Source organism: Pseudozyma hubeiensis (assembly GCF_000403515.1).
Source record: "Pseudozyma hubeiensis SY62 DNA, scaffold: PHS61, whole genome shotgun sequence".
Classification (NCBI taxonomy): Eukaryota; Fungi; Basidiomycota; class Ustilaginomycetes; order Ustilaginales; family Ustilaginaceae; genus Pseudozyma; species Pseudozyma hubeiensis.
Window position 1 is genome coordinate 35,205 of NW_012133843.1, and position 20,340 is coordinate 55,544.

A 20,340-nucleotide genomic window follows, 5' to 3' on the forward strand; every position below is an offset into this window, starting at 1 on the left:
TCGTGCTACGCAATCGAGTCAGGGTTCTCGATGCTTCCTCCTCCATCTCCTTTACCGCTCACGATAACGCTGTTGCTGCCTTTTGCTTCGCTTCGTTGCAGACGATGACCTCACCAAAATGCTGTCGAACTTGGACAAAGCATTCACCGCCTTACTACACACACATTTCCATCCAGAGTCGGTCGAGAGACAACCTCCGTCTGTTCTCAGAGGACACTTCTTCGTGATGGAAAAGATGGTAAGCTGGACGTACGAGCACATGCACAATCTAATTCAGCTCACGAGTGTCGACCAGGCCGGTGCTCGTCTGAGACGCTTCAAGCAGCTGCGAAACCTTGCGGCTGCTGCAATCATGGTCCCACGCCCCTGATCTTCCTTGCTTGTATCTGCCACGTGATGTCAGCTTCATAATCACGCTTACAATCGAAAACAAGAATAAAAAGAGAATGAGGTTGAATTGATAGTATGACAACGCGATCATGATGGACCTGACAATCCTCGCTCGATCAACAAAAGTCTCGCACGTCTCCCCCTGCTCCCATGCCAAAGTAGTAGCTGTTCGATCGCGCGCCCTTCGACGTCGATCGCACGCCACGCTTCACCGCCAAGTCTGTCATCGCCGTAGGGATGGACTGCGAGTGGTGGTGGCGAACAGCAGCGCTGCTGGCTCGGATCTGGATGCGGGAGGTGTCGTCTCGGCGAGCTTCGCCCCAACGACGGACGCTGATGTCAGAGTCGCTCGACGTCCATGGTGAGTCCGGAGCAGCAGAAGCGTGCTGGGAGACGTCGGCAGGCTGAGTGGGGAACTGACTTCGCACTGCACCGAGCGAGATGGATCGTTGCTTCTTGATGATGCGCCTGACCGCCTCTGCGTTTCCGGTGACACCAGCCAGATCGGTCGGGACGCTGCGGTGCGAGTCCATGGGTGCCGTTTGGCCAGCCGAGGTCGCAGGGATGGGACCAGCAGAAATCGACGCAGCCTTCTTCGCTTGCCTTCGCTCTGCGCGTCTCTGTTCGCGTCGTGCGTCCTTCTTCGCCTGCTTCTCTGACTGCTTTTTCGTGTCCACCTCCGCTTGCCTCGCAGCATCTCCCTTCGACCCCGACACCTCCTGCTCTTCGGAAACCGCATCATCTGTGCTGCTTCCACAGCCGGTCGGCAGAGCATCCTGTGACAGCCCGGACAAGATGGGAGCCTGGAAGGCGTAGTCCGAAGCCGCTGTCAGCTCAGAGTACACGCTCGGCTGAGAGACGATGCTTTCTTCTCGGCTCAACAAAGATCGACCGATCTCGGCAGAGCGATTCTGCGCAGACCTCGTTGTCTGACTACCTCGCGAGCTGATCGAAAGCATCCTACGTCGCCTCCATGCTTCCCTCATCGCTGCATCGGCTTCAGCTTTCGCCTTGGCTTTAGCATCGTCGTTCGACTTGGACGCTCCAGACCGCTTCTTAGTTGCGGCGTTCACCCTGTCGTACTCAGCAGCGAATGCCTCATCGAACACGGAAGAGACCACCGTGATCGCTGCCGAGCTCTGACAGCGAGACGAAAGCGGCTCGCCTCCCGCTTTGGCCGGGACTACCGAGTTGACGGGTCGCAGGTTCGCGCGCTTTTGTCGGCTGGCATCTTTTGCGCTCTTGCGCAGCTGGTCTCTGGAGCTCGAGGACCTCAGCTTCTTGGTGGTGCGAGCATCAAGAATTCTCGGCTTTGCGCGCTCCGCATCGGAAGCGAATGGATCGGCAGCAACGCTGCTAGCAGCTTCCGACTCCTCGAGCACCTTGAGACCGTGGGTGGTCGACACCTTGTTGGGTTCCAGCCAGCTCTTGAGATCGGTCGTTGCACAGAAGTGAGGTCGAATGCTCCCAGCACGACTGATGCTCATCTCTTCCGCAGCAACAACGTCCTTTGCTTCAGAGATGTCTTGAGGCGCATTACAAGCGACATTGGCGGCCGGAGTGAACATGCGCGCTTTCCTCAAAAGCCGGCGTTGTTGACGATCGTGTTCAGCCTGATCCGCATCGACACGTTCGAGCAGACGTTCCGACTTGCCCGCGCCGCTCGTGCTGGTTCTTGCGTCAACGTGCGTTTCGGAGTTAGTCGCTGTAGCAGTGTTGGCGAGCGTGGTAGAGGTATAGTCGCTGCGCAGACTGCCGTTCTTGGTGATGCGACGGTCAGGTCGTGGCGAGAGAGCTGTGTACGGGTCGGCAATCTCACCTGCCTCGGTCACCTGTCCAAGCCAGCGTCCAACGTTTCCGAGCAGTCGACCACGTCGATCGCCTTCCAAAGCCGGGAAGGGAAGCAGCGAGGCTCGATTTGGCTCGATCACTTTTGGCAGCTGGGTTGGCTTCGCGGACGATCCGGCCACGATCGACTGCTGCGTCTCTGGAAGCAAAGAGGCGAAGGAACCTCTCTTGGACCACACAGCTCCCACCCCTGCCATTCCAGGAGTGAATTGTGGCGCTGCTTTGCTTCCTTCGACCATCACCATAGGAGAGGCGATCAACGCCGGCTGAACTCTGGCAAAAGTCTGCAGGTCAGATTCGAGAGGATGCTTCTTGCTGCCACGCGCAGGAGATGACTCCCCTTCCTCTTCGGTGGTCCAGTCGACCGCCATCCTCTCCTCGGTGCGTCGTAGACGGCGAGCCATCGGCAGCTCTCGATCCTTGCCGCCGATGGTACCTTCAAAGTCGCTGTCAAGGTATGGCTGCATGTCGTGATAGCGCTTTCGCGTTGCGCGTTGTCGCGAAGCCGTGGTCGCAGCGTTGCGCAAAGTGACAGGAAGCATGTTCATGACGGCTCGATTGGCTGCTCCACCCAAGCTTGCCATCCGGGAGGCGGGCTGTGTGGACTTGGCTTGGAATGGATAGGGCAGGGTCGCAGCTGTGGGAAGATCCGAAGCTTGATGATGCCTCTGCACAAGACGCTCGATGAAGCTGGGTTGACGCTCGACGGAGGAGGGCCAGGTGAAACCGCCAACGTCTTGATCCGCAAGCTCTTTGCGTGCAGCTGCGTAGTTGCCGCCTCCCAAACTGTTCCTCGGCAGATCAGTGGCCGCGGGCTCTGGCTTCTTGATGGCTGCGACAGGAGGATCGAACAGGGTCCAGCCTTTGCCGTTCCAAGTGCTGACAGGAGTTCCATGAGCTACTCCTGCATCAGCGTAAGTGAGCACCGGAACGTCGGGGTTGAACTGCTCGCCCTTGTCCGCTTTCGTGAACAGATTGTCGATCTTGGCATCCTTGCGCTCGAGATCGTCATCGCCGCTGACGGTGACGCTGTCCAAAGAGGTGCGCTCTTGCATCTCGTCGGCGCGAAGCTTGGACGCATGATCGGATGGACTCCATGTTGAACGATCGAGTCTTCTCTTGCGTCTGGCTCTACGTTCTCCCGCACAGCAGGCGAGACGTAGGACCCAGGCAAGTCCGACGGATAGCGTCGCTGTGATGATGACTGCGCCGATGACAATGCACAGTATGAGCGGGGTGTTGTGATGAATCGTGGTGATCGGGTCCTTGACCGTACTTGAGGTAGGAGATGCAACGCTTGTCGGTGATGCAGTGGCGGAGGAGGCCGCAGTAGAGCTGGGAACCATCAAACCTGGGATGAAGGGGACGTAGGTGGATTCGGCCCTCGCGACTAGGCTGCTGGGGTCGATCTCCCTCTGTTTGCCTTTCGAAGCCGCATATCCTCCAACCTCGACGCTCTTCCCTCCACCGCTGCCGATGGTGGTCATCCTTTTGCGCACGGAATCGCCGGATGGTGGGCGCGCCTTCTTGGATGGCCTTGGCCTGAAGCGTGGCATGCCAACGTAACCGTCGTCGATGTGATCGTCTTACAGCTTAGCACCCTTCTCAGACGACTTCCAGAAGTCGTTACAGCTTCTTGTGTTGTTAAATAGTAAAGATCGTGTTGTGAAAGCGCCCTTGGGCGTTGAATGTAGTAGCAAAATGAAGAGAAAAGAAACGGAATGGTGATGAAAGGCGCCGGGCCTTGGATGGAAGAAGAGGAGAAGGAAGGCAAGACGCACTCGAATCTGTTCTTGAGATCGAGATCCTTTCGCTTGGACCGAACACTTGACCGAGCGCTTCGTCATTGTGGAATCTTACTCGAATGACGAGGAGGCACGCTTGAGCTAGCTGCTGACACAGGATGTCATCTGGCGCTGGCTGCGTAGTACGCAAGCATTAGCCAGTGAAGTAGAATCTACCGCAAACAAGGTACGGAAGAAGAAGAGCCGAAGAGCGACTTGCATCCTGAACGGGCAGGCCGCATGTTGAAAAGCTGTCTGGTAGAGTTGGACGCTGACGCCAGGTGGTGTGGGGTCGCTGCAGTGGTGCAACGGTAGCAAGGCCAGGCTGTCAGGTTGGACGAGACATGTCGATTTCCCTATTTGACAGCTCGCTCTCGCTTGGCGGGACGACTTAACATATCGGGCAACGCTACGTTTGTTGGAGCTAGCTTTGTGATTCGCAAATAAATTCGAAACAACGCGACGACGTGTGCCGAGAAGAGAGAGTGCAGAAGCTGCCGAGTCGAGTCGCAGAGACCAACACTTTCAGAAGAACGACACACAGACCATACAATCTTCTTTGCTTCTTCTTCTTTCTCTTCTTCTTCTTCCTCTTCTTCGTCGACGACAGCAGCGACGACGACAGCCCCTTCACCAGACGAACGAGACCCTGACCGAAGGAGCCATCATGCAACGTCACTCAAGATAGCCAACGGTCGACTTTGACGAGCACTCTCGCAGCCATGACGGATCTCAGCACCTACCTCGTGCTCGGTGCGGTGCTCCTGCCCCCCATCCTACGACAGGCGCAACGTCTCGCTGTAAACGCACGCACGTCTCGCAATGCAAGCGCGACACAGCATCCGGTACCAGGCTTTCTGTCATACGCACGCTTGACTCCATTCGCATCTCCCTTCTCGTCTGCAGTCACACTTGTCGCTTTCCTCTTCTTGTTCATCAGCTTCCATAACCTCGTTCCGGCTCGCTATGGCTTCGACATCTTCATCCCAGCCTCCGTCCTCCACCGTTTACGCTTTTCGACTCACGCTAATGCAAACTTCGCGCCTCTCCACATCGAGCTCTTCCGCGGCGGATACAAGCCCGACCTCTTTCTAGCTTACAAGGCTCCTGTCACAATACCCACAACCACCCTGCGCAATCTCATCAACACCACGCCAGACCTTCTGCCCATCGGCTTCCTCTCCCAGTCCAGCCTCCTCGAGCTGCAAGCACTCGTGTCCAGGCTTTCGAGCTACGAAGCCAGGCGTATGTACCTCCTCCTTGGATCCCGTCCGCTCGTCGACTGCACCTTCTGTAAGTCGGCCAACGACTTCGCTTTGTATGCCGTCCCCTTCCTTTTATGGGCGTACGCCTGGCGTATTCTCGGGATCGGTCTGCTCACCACTCATCCGGACGACTCGGTGGCGGTTGCTATTCGACAAGCTGCTTCTCTGATCAGGCTACCTCTCCGCTCTTCACCGCAACCTGCCGCGTCGGACGCAGGTGGGAGAAGCTTCCAAGCAGACCGGAGCGGGTGGCGCACATCATCACTCGTCGTACTCACGTCCATGCTGGTCATCGAGCTGCTCGTCATCTTCGAGTTTGGCCAAGTCACCGCGGAGCCCTCCCGGCTCAATCATTGGCACACCAACCTGCATATTCTGCGTCAAATCGTGGCTGCAGCCCTCGCCCTCGTCATCTATCTCTTCCCAGCCCCGGGGGTGCCCAACACTTTCCAGCAGAGCCTGATCCATCTCGATTCGGCTCAAACCAACTTGCAAAACCTCATGCACGTATCGCAGCTCGTCGACGTGACCCGCACTGTGGTCTTGCAAGACGATCAGCTGCTCGACGTGACGCGGCGCTGGAAGAATAGCCATCAGACGTCCGCCGTCGACATCGGCCCAGAAAAAGCGGATGAGATCATTCAAACTGCCATGTCACACGGTGGAGAGGCTGCCACCAATGCCATGTCTCAGGCTCGCGCTGGGGTGCAAAGAGTCACCCGCTTCTGGTGGCGCAACGCCGAGCTTGTCAACCAACAGTTGGATCAGCAACAAGCTCGTGCAACATCCTCTTCTGACGATCCACAGCCACCTTGACACCAGCATGGACGGGCTCTTGTACAATGACAATTTCTGGAGATCATGAGACCCCTTAATCCATCTTTTTGTCCAGGATCGTCTTTACAGCGTGACATCCGTCCCCTTGTCTCGCGGAGGATGATCGCATTCCGCCCAAAAGTCGCCCCCCACTCCATCGTCGACAATGAGCAGGAGGTGTTCCCGTGTACATGCGGCTGCCTGAATTTTGACTTTCGACAGGTCGATCGCTTCTTCCCTTTGCTTTTGCTTGAGACGTGGGTTGTCGTCGAGCCACTTCTGCCGGGGAGTCTTGGGGATGCTGAACGGGACTGGCGTGGGAGTCACGATGGGTTCGGTGGAGACGGCGCGTGGTGGGATACCCCATATGAACACTTGCGGTAGAGAGGAGGGTGAGCGGGCTGTGGCGATGAAGTATTCCAGGCCGCTGAAGAGGGTCTCTACTACCATGTCAGGAGGGAACTCAACGAGGGACAAGGAAGACCATTGCGCTTTGGACTCGGAAACGGGTTGACCGCGTGGACCGTAGCCGACAACCCAGACTCGGCCTTGCGTGTCGAGGATAGCAGCGAACGATCCGCCCGCTACCAGCTTCTGGAGTTTTGGTGGGTGAAGTGGATCGAACGAGATGCTGTGATCGCGGTAGGCGTCCGGTAGAGGGTTGGGAACGAACAGAGGGGCGACGATCCGATCGTGGATCCCGGCGAAGGATTGACCGTATTCCGAGTTCCCCCACACCCAAAGATCTCCTCCTGCCGTCAGAGCGTAGGACGTGTCCGCTCCGCAAACCACTTGGACAATCTCCGCTCCTGCCTCTCCGTCCGACTCGACCAGTTTGGGTGAAAGAGTGATGGGAACCTCTGTGAAACCTCTCTCGATCAACGGCTCGATCGGAACACACTCTTCCTTGTCTTTCTCTGTCAACCCCAGCTGACCATCGGTATTCAACCCCGTACTCAATACCCTCTGCACCCTCCGCCCATTCACCACCTTCTCCACCAACACCAAGGAATGATCCAACCCGGCAGAGATGCTCTTCACCTCCCATCCCTCTTCCCCCTCTCCCCCTACCGGTACTTCCCTTGGTAGCGGGAGAAGCTTCAGCTGCGGCTCTCTTCCACTTCGTATCGAAACATCGTACGCATCCTCCCCTGTTCTTCCGCCTTCTAGGCTGTTCGAGCCAAGTTGACCGAGCGTATCGTTTCCAAACGCAAACACTTTGCCTCCTTCGTTCGAGCTGGTCACGATGAAACTGAACCCGTTCCCCGCGGCGAGCATGGAAACACCCCCTTCTCCGGCGAATTCGCCCGTGACCATGCCTCTCGTAGCTTCTTGACTGGTGAAACCCAACCCCAGCTGTGCGTGGGTGTTGCGGCCAAGAGCGAAGACTTTGGATGGTTGACTTGACGTGCTGCTTTTCGCGTCCTCGGTGTCGAGATGTATCACTTCACCATCCACTTCTTCTTCCGGTTCTACTGCTCCATGAAGTGACACTTGTTCAGATGTCTGTCGAGGAGATCTCCCATCCAACCTCGTATCCAACAACGTATACCCTACCAACACATGTCCCACCCCACCACTACTCATACACTCATACCTCAACCCCCGATCTACATCTCCAGATACCCCTGCACTATCCAACCACGACCTCGAAAATTTCGCCAGTCGATCGATGGATTGATATCCCAGAAGATTTCCAAAGTACAACACGTGTTGATAGGACGGCGATGATGTGGATGAGAATGTTCGTCGAAGCGGTTGTGTGATGCGCGTGATGCGTCGTATTGAGGTCATGTTTGGTCGAGCGTGTAGGTGGAACATATGGACATAGAGATAGAGCAGGCCAAGAAGATCTGCTCTCAAAACCACAACCCCACCGCTGCTGCCTCCACTTTCCCAACACCACACCTCCCAACCATCGTGTCCGATTTCCGAACCTCCATCCTCAACCCCCCATCACCCTCAACAGTCTCCACGAAAGCAACATCAAACAATCCCAGGTCCACTCGATTCACACTTCAAGGAAAGCATCAGACACACACATCCCACAACAGTCAAAAAAAAGTCATTGTACACTCGTCTGTGTGTTTTCGCTATTTGCTTTTCACATCGTAGAACCAAGACCCCGAACCGTTGTTTCTCTGCTTCGACATCGAACCCCCAAGAAGTACAGAATGAAATAGTGCTGAAGGGCATAGTTTCTGAGTGTGACGTCGGATACGCTGGATAGACGCACAACATTGCGACAAGACGATCAAGATCGAGATTCTCGGGCCCTGAATTTTTGAATTGCTCAAGCCAAAGTGGCAGCAGCAGAGGCGTTGGCAGGGGTATCGTCGTCGACGGCGCCACCATTTGCACCGCCGGCGTTTGTCTGCTTCTGGCGACGCTCCTTTTCGGTCTCGAGCTGGTTATAGAGGAGGAAGAGCGCCTTTTCGTTGGCCTCGGGGGTGCCCTGGATGGTGAACATGCGTTCGCCCGTCTCGTCGTGCGGAACCTTGGCGATCGAAATCCTGGAACCGCTGAGACGGCGGATCTCGGTGATCTTGGAACCGCCCTTGCCGATGATGCAGCCAACCATGTCGGAAGGGATCGAGATGTTCTGGGTGCGCAGGTTGGCGGCGTCGACGAGGGGGGGAGCCGAGGCGTTGGGCTCGCCGGCGGTGGCAGAGTTGGTCGTGGCGCCGGCAACGAGGCCTCCACCGGGGGTGACGACTGCGTTGGGGTCGGTGCGGCGAGATCCGGCAGCGTTGTTGTTGCTGCTGTTGGTGTTGCTAGCGGCGGCAGCAGCTGCGGCTGCGGCATCGCGGCGGTTCGAGTTGAAGGCACCGTTTGCGTTCGAGTTGAGCGACATGTTGTTCATGGCACCGGCAAGGTAAGCGGGGCCACCCTGGCGACGCGAACCCTGCTGCTGAAGGCCACCCATGCCACCTGCGGCGAGGATGCCGGGGCCGTCACCCTGACCAGGCTGGTAGAGGACGACGTTTTGGGAGCGGTCCCAGTCCTCGGCGAGGCACTTTGCGATCTCGTGGATGGCGACACGAATAGCCTCGACGGAGCCCTGCACTTCGACGACACGCTCGGTGGACTGGGGGAGCATCTCCTTGGAGGCGACCATGCGAGCGCCGGAGAGATCCTGGATGTGTTTGATCTTGAGACCCTGACGACCGATGACGGTGCCCATGAGGTTGTGCGAGATGAGGAGACGGACCGAGGTGGTCTGAGCAGCCGCATCGGCGGGGGAGCCGTCTGCCTGGACGGGTGCGTTGAGAGGGTTCTCGAGGATGGTCTTGGCGATGAGAGCAAAGGCGTCCGAGATACCGGTGAGAGTACCAGTGACGGAGAGGACACGGTCGTGGACGCCGGGAACGACCTTGGAAACGCCGGCCTTGACGCCAGTCTGCTCGCGAAGCTCTGCGACGTTGGCACCACCCTTGCCGATGATGATACCGGCCTCCTTGGTGGAGACGAGGGCGCGAACCTGGAGGGTAGCGTTGGGGTCGACGTTGGCGCCGTCGGCGTTGTCGTCGGCAGCGACGGTGTTAGCATCAGCAGCAGGAGCGGAGGGGGAGGTGGCCGAGGCGTCGACGGCGGGAGCGACAGCCTCAGGCTTGGTCTCGGCAGCGGAAGCGGCAGACATTCTGGGCGGAAAAGAATATGCGGATGAGGTGTTTATGCGGGATAGGACGGAAGGACGACACGAGATGGTTTCCAGGTCGGAAGCCAACGGCGGAAGGAGATGAAGTCGTGCGGAAGGACGAGGTGGAGTTGAGTGTGGAGTTTAGGATGATAGGCGGTGGACAGAAGAGAAGAAGTGGCGAAGAGGGTTCGAATGGCGATGGTGTTGAAGCGGAAGGCGAAGGTGAGGATGTCGACAAGGCAGACGGAGGTGATGGTGATAGTGAGAGAGAGATGAAGGCGGATGTGATGTGAGTGAGAATAAGAAAGGATGAGAGTGAGATTGAAGGTGATGAGCACGATGAAGTGTGACTATACAAAATTCAAGAAGCGGAAAAAAAGTCAAAGCGAAGAAAGAAAAAAATTGAGTTGAGTTGCAGCTCATTCAGAAGACGTGGATTTTTGTGGTACAGCACAAGGCAGCTTCCAGTCCACAAGAGCGTGCGTGTGATGGATGATGGATGGCCTGTTCGCTCGCTCAACGAGCTTCTTCCTTTCTGTGTCTCGTATCTTGTGATTGCAGAGCAGAGAAGCATTGTCCATACGGTGGCCGCATCACTCAGAAGGCTGATCCAGTGCTGATGCTGGGCAGGAACGTAGCTAGCGTCTGATGTCGCACGCCAGATCGCAGGACCATCTCGAATGTGGCAGTGGGGCCGACTTCGATGTTGCCAGCCAAATGTCACGAGCCATGGATGGCAGTGCCGCAGGAGGGACCCTTATTCTCCTCTCCGAATCGTATCTCATCGATCGGGAGTGCTGCCGTTGAGTCTTGATCGGGAGATGCAAAGCTCTCGTTGAGCATTTCGTGCGAGCCAGACACCAGCCAAGCGAGCAGCCGAATGAGATTCTGCAAGTTGCGCACGTTTTTCCATTCTGAGTTCCAAACCGTCGGGTGCTGCAGCTGCTACAGCAACTCTGTGGTTCTACAGCCAGGAACCCGATCTGCTCCATCATCGTCGCACAGCAACGACCTAGATAGCGTGAGACCACCTCTTGTCGATGAGATCCACATCCAGCTGACTTGCACGTAACCCTTCATAATGATGCTCATTTGAGCGGATGGAATTGATCATGATGAAGCGCACAAGCCCCCAGCCTGAAATGAACGCTGCAATGCAGAGCAATCCGTCCCTGCGAACGAGCCTAAATTCCAATCATGCAGGTTATTCGCTCGCACAAGTCAAATTATTCTGAAAGCGCTCTCTCCCCAACCGGCGATCTCGTGAGCAATCTCGAGACTTGGCCATCGGCGTCATCTCCAACAGCTTTTTCATTGTCGCAATCATCTCTGGTCTGACCACCGCCTCACCTACTCCTCACCTTGATTCGGTAGCATTCACATCCGTTCACCCGACACGCCATGTCCGCACAAGCAGACTCGCGCCAAGCTGCCAGCACGCTCTCGGATCCGCCCGAGCAGGGAACGCTCGCCTACGCTTATCGTCGATCCGTCGTTGCACTTCAAAGCGTATTCGGCGGCAACACCGACTCGCAGTACGCCGAACGAGAGCCGTTGCTCAACGGTCAAGACCAACAGGACAACAACGGTGCCGCCTCTGCTTCCAATGGCGGCTACGGCGCCGTCGCCTCGTCATCACGCACCGATTCGTCGTCGCGCGCTCGCATCCGCAAACCCAAAAAGGTCGTCTCGCAGAGCAAGGTGGAAGCAAAGGTCTGGTTCGCCAACGAGCGTACCTGGATCTCCTGGTTGCGTGTCTCGATCCTCATTGGTTCATTTGCGCTTGCGCTCTTCAACTCGGACACCTTCTTCAAGAACCACAACGATCATCACCCCGGTCACAAGTCCGACTACCTCAGCTCGGGCTCCATCAAGGCGTTCGGTGCCGTCTACGCCGGTATCGCCGTGCTCACACTTCTTTGGGGTCTGTACAGCTACCAACGAAGAGTGACTCTCATCAAGACAAAATATCCGGGCAACTTTGACGACCTCATCGGCCCTCCTCTCATCTGTGCTGCTCTCTTCATCGCCGTGCTGCTCAACTTTATCATTCGAGTCAAGCAGCACGACTACGAGTCGCACCATTGATCCACCTCTTGTCATTCAGATGCTCTCTGCTACCGCAATCGCCTGTTGAAACAAGTGTCGCCTAATCTCACCTCGCCAACAAACGGAGCATGTTGCTATCACATGCTGAGCGCTTGTGCCACGTCGCGGTACATCTCCAAGCTACTTGACTGCTCTCTGGATCTGTCGATGTGTCTCTTTTTCGGCATCCGCAGATGCAGTGTGGTTGTGCGACTGTCCTTGTCGAGCTTGAGATTCGTCGCATCGACTTTGAGCTTCTTTGTCTGCCTGAGAAGAAGCGCCTCCCATCAGTCTGTTTCCTCTCTGCCCTGAGCTTGCCCACGATCTGCTGCTTCCTCCTCTACCAGAACCAGACTACAGTATCGGACGTCATCCGATACCAACCTTGCGAGCGAGACAGAGGCAGATGAGAAGGCTGCTCTAACACACTCACAGCCGGAAATCCGCTCTCAGGATGTGTGGCTGAAAAGTCAGTCGAGCGTCGCACCACCGACGAAAGTGTGATTTTCATGAAAGAGAGAATGCAGCAAATAGATTGTCAGAGCAGACTGCGCTGTGTCATGCGTTGACTCTTTCCTTTGCTTCAATTCGAGTTATCTCGACGCCAGCATCCGACTTCAAACCACGACCAAACATCTGCGTCGACTCTACACCATCGCTTAAGGGTCCAGTCGGTCTCCCTCTCTCCCCCCACATCATCAGCCGGTCAACGCTGCAGCCTGTGCGATCCTCGTCCATCCTCGGGATCCATCCCACTCGTCGTTGCAGATCGATCGAAGCGCCGTCGCAACCTCAAGCAGGTCCTCCCTCGTGTCACCTTTCGTCGCTGCTGCTGCTGCCGCTCGGACCACACGAGAATCCTTCTTGCAAGTAGATTCATCTTAGTCCTCAAGCTTCCCTTGACGTCGCTGATCGACTTCATCTCTGCAGCTCATCCCCGCACTCCACCTTCCGTCACCTCATAAAGCTCTCGACGCAACTCGGCCGTCTGCTTCGACACTCAAGCCGATCGATCTCGCTTTGATCATCCTTTCTTTGACTCCCCTGCGGGGTACGCAAGACCAGTGCGCCTCTATCCACTGTTTGTCCTTTCGTCGCCATGTCATACCATCCATCCCATGCCGCTGCGCACCATACCAGCTTCCTCAACGCTGGTATACCCATCAACTATGCTCACAACCACTCTGCCAGCGCCTCGCCTAATACCAACGCCTCGCTCCTAGCCAGCAACATGTCATCCCATTCCTTCCCCATGGCCCCTTCTCCAAACAATGGCACGCCTCAACCACAGCAGCAGCAACAACAGACCCCGCAGCAGGCACAGCAGGTTGCCGTGACGCCCGCCCAGCAGCAATCACAACCAGGCACTTCAGCACCACCAGGCGTGCCAGATCAAGATGGTCTCATCGCTCCCCCATCCATGCCCCTCGAACTCGACTTTGATAACCTCGAAAGCGCCTCCAACTACATGCACACCTACGCTCTCTCTCAAGGATTTGACATTCGCATCCAGTGGTCCGCCAACAACCAGACCCGAATATGCTGGTCATGTTATCGCGGTGGTTTCCCCGAGTCGCTCAACCAAGACGGCACGCCCAACACCAAGAAGCGTCAGATTCCCAAGGACAAGGAGAGGCGCAAACGCGGATCGCTCAAGATCGGGTGTCCCTTTCGTGTGCAATGCACCAAGAACTGGAAGACGGGAAAGATGGAGTTGAGGATCTTGGAAGGAAGGCACAAACATCAGATGGAGACCGATCGAGAGAATCTACCAAGTCAAGTGCGCAGGATCAAGAACCAACGCACAGGCCAAGACTCGCCTGGTACGCCCCAGGCGGGCAACGCCGCTGCTAATGCTGTTGCTCAGGCTGCCAACTTGACCTCAACACCGACACCCGCTCCCGGCTCTAAGGCAAGTGGTTCGAAAGCCTCAGCTTCAAAGGCACGGGCCAACAATGCAGCTAGGAACGGCACTGCGAATCGCAACACGCCCGCGACGCAGAGAGCGCCACAGCCATCGGATCAAGCCCAAGCTCTGGTCGTCAACGCCGCCGCAGGTCCATCGGCGCATCAGCATCTAAGCCTGCTCGGCACACCCACACCGGTCAACGGCACCTCGACCATGCTCGACCTCGATTCGGATTCCGTGCTGGAGACCACCACCACGCCCAACAAACCATCGTTCGAACGTCAGATGCTCAATCTGCTCGGCGTGTACGATCGATCCGACACCGCATCGCGTTCCATCATGGACAACGAGCTGGAAGCCATGCTTTCACGCGCCGAATCCAGGCTCGGTGGATCCGCGAGCAAGAGACGAAAGACTGCGAACGGCAGTGCCGCAGCTATCATGGATGCCAACAGCCTGCCCGTGCTGACGGTGCCCGCGACGGGCGGTGGTGGTGCAGCCATCGCTTCTCTCGCCAGGACGGCGTGGAACGGCCGTGTCACACCCACGGCGGCGAACGGTGTCGCGTCACCATTGAGAGCTGCAGCCACGGCGGGAGGAACGCCACAAACACCGTTGTCGCAGTTGGGCACGCAGCAGCAGCAGACATTACCTCCGAGTTCAGGCAAAGGGTCGGCGAGGTGTAGCAATTGCAAGGAGTACGGTCACAATCGACGAAGGTGTCCATTGGGCTGATTGCGGCCAAAGCAATATCAAGTACCTCTTTGATGCTGAACTGCAGATCTACACACGCTCTATTGCTTCGTTTCGGTCGTGAGAAGATAGTTGACATGATCCGATGTGTGAGAGAGAATGTGTGTTGAGCAACAAAGCAACCCCTTGAAACGTGAATCCTCGGAATCACCGAGCAAAGAGTCGCTTCTTCCGACGCGTGCACGGGTCACTGACCGAATTTCGATTCGGGTAATCTTGTATTCTTCTCGACCACCCTCTTCTTTTGCTTCAGCTCCATCATCACTTGAAGGCACGACACATTCATCGAAAGCGCAGGATCGATTTCACGATGGCGGAAAAGTTCTCCAAATTTCGCGATCCAGGGACGGGCATCCAAGTCTTTCTCACCCCCGTCTCGCAGTCCGCTACCGCCTCTTCTTCGGCCAGCGCGTCTTCCTCCGGCCCAAGCATCTCGACGCTCCTCTTCACACCGATCTTTGTCGTCCTCGGTCTGCTTCGAGCCATTCTTGGCGCGCTAGGTTGGTCCATGTACCTGGGTGGTTCTGCGATCGGGTTGAGGCTGGTGTTGTTTTCACTCGGATTCGTCCGTCTGCCTGTGGAGACGGCGGCGCGGCGAGGGGATCGATCGACAAAGCAGCTTGCTGGCAGCATTGCCGAGGCGAGGAGAGGAGATCTGATCGTGGCGAATCACAGCTCGTGGATCGACCTGCTGATCGTCTCGTACCTCTATCCTGGTGTTCAGTTCTTGGTGCCGGTGACGAACGAGTCTCCCACGGCCCCGCAACAGCAGCCTGACGCAGCGGCGGCGGGCAGCAAGAAACGCACTCCCAAGAAGAACGCCATGTCCGCAAACACACGCATCGTCACCCCCAACAGCACCACCTCTTCCACTCCTTCCTCCGACATCTCCGTCATCGGCTACACTGTCCTCCCCCTCTCCTCCGCCTTACGCTTCGTCGGATCGCTCCCACCATCGCGCCGGCAACTCGTCACCCAGATCCACCCTGACATCGCCACCGCTCTCTCCCAGTCCTCCACACCACTGGCGCTGTTCCCGGAGGGAACCACATCCAACAACCGTGCACTCCTCACCTTCTCCCTCCTCCCAACCACCCAACCCAACCCGACCCACACAACCCACCTCTTGACGCTCAAGTACAACCCTCCCACTCCAACCAGTGTTACGTCGGTGTACACCACTCCAACACCGTCGAATTCGATCGTGAAACACTCCGCCAAGATCGTATTCCTCTCCAACCCAGTCAGATCGGTCGCGGTGAGGTGGACGACACACCAGCATCAAGGATCCAGTGGAGAGGGTTGGGGGGAGGAGCTGGCGCAGGCAGTGTCGAATCTGGCGCGGTTGAAGAGGACGAGTATTGGGTGGAGCGCCAAGTGGGAGTTTCTGCAGATGGTCATGGCTCGATCCAAGAGGTCTTGAACCAACTCACCAGCACATAGCCCTCTCAAGCACAACTTGTCAAAACAGAAAAACGACTCTGATGCTACGAAACCATCTAATACAGGTACAAATACAAACATCGAAACTGCTTTCCAGCTCCTTAGTAAAGATTCAATCCAGTCCTACCCGAACATTCCGCCTCCTTCCTCCACCTATCGATCCTCATACCCATCCAACCGGTGGTCAACCCATCCTCCGCTTTTGGCTTGATCACACCGATCCTCAAAAAGTCGCTGGTATACCTGCACTTGCCAAACTCTCCATCGCCCTTCCTCCACTCCCACATCAGACAGTCCCTCTCGCCCCTGCACATCCTCTGACACTCTGCGGCATCCCTCGTGCCAAAATCCTTGGTTTCGCTATCCCAATCCTCAATCGCCTGCCAACCGATCACGCCCACCTCTCCCGGTTCTACGCTGTCCATCTTGAGCACCGAGTCGCCGTCCCACCGCCCGACCTGCTGCATGGCCTCTTTGAGGAAGGCAGGGATGAACTCGTCCCAGATGTCCGACCAGCGGACTACGTCGGTGGAGTTGAGCTTGGGTTCGATGCGTCGCTGGAAGTCGTACAGGTGGGCGGCGTCGGAAGGCGTGATGTGGTGGAACGACATGATGGGGGAGCACCAGTTCCCGCGGGTGAACTTGAGAACTCGGGGTGGGTCAGAGTTGAACCTTTCGCCACCTTCAGGGGAGAGTTCGGTGAAGTTGATCAGGGGCGAATCGTAGATCGACTTGGAGAGGAGCGCGTCACCGAAGGCTGATTTCTGGATGAGATCGTCGTGGGTGTGTTCGAAATCGGCATCTTGACCGAAGGAGGCCTCTACGGTGGCACCGGAGAGCACGATCCCCGACCCGCCGTGCGTGAACATGGTCGACTTTTCATCGTAATCGCAGAAACTCGGATGCCCCATCATGAGCTGCTTCTTCTCATCCAACTCGCCCAACCACTTGACCAGCTGGTTCCAGAACAAAAACGTATCCGCCTCCACCATCACATACCACTTCTTGCCCGGCCACCTCCTGTACGCCTCGGCCACAGCCGGCAAGAACTTGTACTTGTCCAACTTCCAACCGCCATCCTTCTGGGACATGTCGTCCAGATCCTGGTTCGACTCGACGAGCGCCTTGAGTTCGGCACGGAGCGACTTGAACTCGTCGAGCGCAGCGATGGTGGAGGAGACGTTGGCGAGCGCGTCGTAGAAGGTGATATTGGAGAGGGTGAGCGAGTAGTCCGAGACGTAGAGGTGGTTGGGCATGTAAAGGTTGGAGAGCGGTTGTTCGGCGAGGTGAATGAGCAGGCGTTTGTGGACGGTGGCGGAGCCGACCTTGGTGATGAGCACCATGTCGTCTTCCAACCGATAAGGTTTTTGTACGGGTGCGGGTGCGGATGCGGGTGCGGATGCGGGTGCGGGTGCGGGTGCGGTTGGGATGGTCTGGTTGCTTGGCGGCATGGATAGCGCCGCGTTCGATGTCGTGTTCGGTGTGGATGTACGATCGTCTCGAACCAAGACCATCAACGCGAGTAGGAAGCATACACACAGCAGGATGGTCGTCTTGCCCTTGTACAACACCGTCATGACGCCCTCGGTCAACAGATTGTCCCTCCTCGTCCCTTGCTCCACCATGGCGTACGGAGTTTGACCGGCAAACTTTCCGCTCCACTTCTCCGACAACTCGTACGGCTCGTCATCGCCAGCGGGGTACAGATTCGAGCTGTGCCGTGGCGACGATGTGAGCGAAGACGAGGCGGAGGTGTGTCGTGACGATCCTACACCCAGGTCGTTATCTGTGGTTGGGATGGCGGTGTATCCTCCCGCTGTCGTTTGTGACACCATGGCTCTTCGAAAGTCTATGGGAGAAAAGAGCCTCTTCTATGATGGTTCCGTGGTGGTGGTGGCAAGGATGATGGAGAGTCAAACAACCGCAACGCAGGAGAGAGGATCAAAGGGTCAAGAGGGAGAGGGATGTACAGCCTTATCATCTCGTCATCTCCAACGCGGTCCGGCCTCTCTGCAGGAAAGGTCTTCCAATCAAGGAGGCACCTTGAAAGACAGCACATTTACTCTGTAAGCGAGGTGCAATCCTTGTACATGTGCCCACTAGAGTCACACACACGAACGGGAAAGGCAACCCACGGATCGAGAGGCGCTTGCGTTGACAGCCTCGTGCACCAAAATTGCCGAGCGGGTCACAGTGCCAAGCCGCAGTGTGACCGGAGTTGCGCACTTTGGCAGCTCCAACGCCGGGCTAAAAGGGTAAAACGCGGGAAGCAAACACGGGACCCTATCTCTCTTTTCGCCTTTTTTTCCGTTTTTCTTTTTCGAGAGAAGACGGTCAGGGCGAGACGGCTTCCACTCGGCTAGAGGAAAAATTCGTAGCAATACCGCCGACACGCGTGGCGTGGCGGTGGGTTGCGCTTCTGGCTGTGCTTGCCAAATTTGATCCCAAATTGACCGATGCAAGTCGTGCTCAAGTCACACACATTCGCGGCAACCGTGCGTTGGCTCATCCCGAACTCTCAGCCTTTCGGGAGCCAGAAGCCAGCAAGCTCGCCTTTGCTGTGACCGCATGGGTCTGGGCTCTACTGCTGCTGGCCTGACCGCCATATCTCCTCCTCATCCTGTCCGCACCCTTTACCATTCCTTCAAAGTTTTGAACTCGGTGGTGAACCTGCAATTGCACTCCAAACCTCCTAATCCATCTGAATCATGTCGGGCAAATCCTGTTCCAACTCCTCCAGCTCCACCGGCAGCAACGGCAGAAGCTACACCGTCACTTCATCCGGAACCAACTCGCAGGGCAACCACTATTGCTCTCGTGACTACGGTTCCAGCGCTTCCAACAGCAATAGCTACCACTACTCGAACACCAACGGTTCGTACTACTACAGCAACCCGAACGGTTCCACCTACTACAACAATGGAAAGGGAGGTAGCAGCTACACTCGTGGTGGCAGCAAATGAGGATCGGACTCGCACGAATGCTTCGTGTGGTTCTCGGAGATCGAACCGAAGCCGAAGGCGTGCGCCAAGTTACGGTGACCATTTTCAATGGCTCGGACGTTGCTCTCACTACCCTGCTCCTTGATCTCTTTCGATCTGGAAATGGCTTTCGATACCGCATGCGTGAGCTCGGATTGACAGACACCACGAACTGTGTTGCTAAGGTTGCTACGGTGGCTCGAACCTGAGTTGTTATCGTTGACAGCGTGTGTGATATCAGGGTCTGTGCAGATGAGCAGCACGCGTGGTTCACGGAGAAAAACCCAAGGGTGAAAATCATGCGGAATCCCTCTCTTGTATGTGGCTTGCTGTCAATCTGCACAGCATCGTAATGTCTGCTGCACAACCGTAGACGCCTCCCCGAGTACCCACCGCACCGCACCTCTCGATAAGCACAGAACTTGTGTGCTCAGACCAGTGCACACAGTCATGCTAACGTGGACTCCTTCCACCGTCGGTCTGCGTGTCTCTCACGAGTCGTACCTTCCCCACACACAGTCTGATCCGAGTAGTCTTAGGCATTGATCACAGACCTTGGGAATTGCATTCGTTCTAAGTCGCTAAAAAAATCGTCCAAAAAAATTGCGCACACGAAAACCTCACCCTCTCCATCGAACAACGTTGATCAATCTTTTCCCATTCCTTTGAGCATTGCAAAGACTATATAAACCGTACATGTGTGTATTTTCAAGCCGTCTTCTTCCTCGCCTCCCTCTTGGCCGCCAGCAGGCGATTCCTCGGCGACTTGGCAAACATCGTCCTCCGAGCATTGAACGTCGCCTGCGATCTAGCCACCTCCTCCGCCACCATGCTCAGCGCCGCCAACGCCGCCGGCTCCCAACTCTCGCTAGCGACGGATTTGACGAGGTCGCCGCGTTTGTGTGTGAAGGCTGATGAGATGTACGCGTGCACCGCTTGCGGGAGGTGTGATGCGTTGGGTTGGAGCGTCGTGGGGATAGTGGCGGTGGGAGTGAGACCAGATGGGTGAGGTTCCGGGTGAGGTTCCGATTCGGGAGACGAAGCATCGGCCCATTGGTATGTGTCGTCTTGGTTGTCGTCGGCGTCGCTGTCGGGGACGACGTCGTTGTCTATGTCTGTGGTGGAAGGCTGGGTCTGAACCAGCTGTTGTAGGTCTTCGTACAGCTTGACCCACCTGGCATCGTCTGGCTTTGCAACTGCCAGATCGTCGTCCATCAAAGCGCGGTCTACCAGCTCCTGCGCTGCTGCGGGCAAGCGTCGCTTGTTGTACCCTGGCAGCATGTTGTCGGTGAAAGATTTGCTCTCGGTCTCCGCCCTTCGCTTTGATGTCTTTTCCATCTCGACACCTTCGTCTTGCGCCCTTCGCTTTCCCTTCCTCTTCGACTCTGTAGCCCGACTACTGCGTTGTCTTCCTACGGCCTCG

The 20,340-nt window shown here is 56.6% G+C and overlaps 11 protein-coding genes across 11 annotated transcripts; 6 read left to right on the top strand and 5 right to left on the bottom strand.

The window, feature by feature from the left end:
- Positions 1–506: 506 nt before the first annotated feature.
- Positions 507–3,725, bottom strand: PHSY_006746 (hypothetical protein; the record flags this gene model as incomplete). Its single annotated transcript, XM_012337344.1, has 1 exon — positions 507–3,725. The coding sequence occupies one exon, from the start codon at positions 3,723–3,725 to the stop codon at positions 507–509; it is 3,219 nt and encodes a 1,072-aa protein (XP_012192734.1).
- A 1,019-nt stretch (positions 3,726–4,744) lies between these two features.
- On the top strand, positions 4,745–6,103 carry PHSY_006747 (hypothetical protein; the record flags this gene model as incomplete). The annotated part of the gene is made up of 1 exon (XM_012337345.1): positions 4,745–6,103. The coding sequence occupies one exon, from the start codon at positions 4,745–4,747 to the stop codon at positions 6,101–6,103; it is 1,359 nt and encodes a 452-aa protein (XP_012192735.1).
- Positions 6,104–6,187: 84 nt separating this feature from the next.
- Positions 6,188–7,897, bottom strand: PHSY_006748 (hypothetical protein; the record flags this gene model as incomplete). The annotated part of the gene is made up of 1 exon (XM_012337346.1): positions 6,188–7,897. The coding sequence occupies one exon, from the start codon at positions 7,895–7,897 to the stop codon at positions 6,188–6,190; it is 1,710 nt and encodes a 569-aa protein (XP_012192736.1).
- Positions 7,898–8,396: 499 nt separating this feature from the next.
- On the bottom strand, positions 8,397–9,743 carry PHSY_006749 (hypothetical protein; the record flags this gene model as incomplete). The annotated part of the gene is made up of 1 exon (XM_012337347.1): positions 8,397–9,743. One exon carries the CDS (start codon positions 9,741–9,743, stop codon positions 8,397–8,399), a length of 1,347 nt encoding a protein of 448 aa, XP_012192737.1.
- Positions 9,744–11,144: 1,401 nt separating this feature from the next.
- PHSY_006750 (vacuole fusion non-autophagic-related protein) lies at positions 11,145–11,831 on the top strand (the record flags this gene model as incomplete). Its single annotated transcript, XM_012337348.1, has 1 exon — positions 11,145–11,831. One exon carries the CDS (start codon positions 11,145–11,147, stop codon positions 11,829–11,831), a length of 687 nt encoding a protein of 228 aa, XP_012192738.1.
- A 194-nt stretch (positions 11,832–12,025) lies between these two features.
- On the top strand, positions 12,026–12,241 carry PHSY_006751 (hypothetical protein; the record flags this gene model as incomplete). Its single annotated transcript, XM_012337349.1, has 1 exon — positions 12,026–12,241. The coding sequence occupies one exon, from the start codon at positions 12,026–12,028 to the stop codon at positions 12,239–12,241; it is 216 nt and encodes a 71-aa protein (XP_012192739.1).
- A 689-nt stretch (positions 12,242–12,930) lies between these two features.
- PHSY_006752 (hypothetical protein) lies at positions 12,931–14,475 on the top strand (the record flags this gene model as incomplete). Its single annotated transcript, XM_012337350.1, has 1 exon — positions 12,931–14,475. One exon carries the CDS (start codon positions 12,931–12,933, stop codon positions 14,473–14,475), a length of 1,545 nt encoding a protein of 514 aa, XP_012192740.1.
- Positions 14,476–15,001: 526 nt separating this feature from the next.
- PHSY_006753 (hypothetical protein) lies at positions 15,002–15,916 on the top strand (the record flags this gene model as incomplete). The annotated part of the gene is made up of 1 exon (XM_012337351.1): positions 15,002–15,916. The coding sequence occupies one exon, from the start codon at positions 15,002–15,004 to the stop codon at positions 15,914–15,916; it is 915 nt and encodes a 304-aa protein (XP_012192741.1).
- A 121-nt stretch (positions 15,917–16,037) lies between these two features.
- PHSY_006754 (hypothetical protein) lies at positions 16,038–17,771 on the bottom strand (the record flags this gene model as incomplete). The annotated part of the gene is made up of 1 exon (XM_012337352.1): positions 16,038–17,771. One exon carries the CDS (start codon positions 17,769–17,771, stop codon positions 16,038–16,040), a length of 1,734 nt encoding a protein of 577 aa, XP_012192742.1.
- A 1,124-nt stretch (positions 17,772–18,895) lies between these two features.
- PHSY_006755 (hypothetical protein) lies at positions 18,896–19,126 on the top strand (the record flags this gene model as incomplete). The annotated part of the gene is made up of 1 exon (XM_012337353.1): positions 18,896–19,126. The coding sequence occupies one exon, from the start codon at positions 18,896–18,898 to the stop codon at positions 19,124–19,126; it is 231 nt and encodes a 76-aa protein (XP_012192743.1).
- A 499-nt stretch (positions 19,127–19,625) lies between these two features.
- On the bottom strand, positions 19,626–20,255 carry PHSY_006756 (phosphatidate cytidylyltransferase; the record flags this gene model as incomplete). Its single annotated transcript, XM_012337354.1, has 1 exon — positions 19,626–20,255. The coding sequence occupies one exon, from the start codon at positions 20,253–20,255 to the stop codon at positions 19,626–19,628; it is 630 nt and encodes a 209-aa protein (XP_012192744.1).
- Positions 20,256–20,340: the final 85 nt, after the last annotated feature.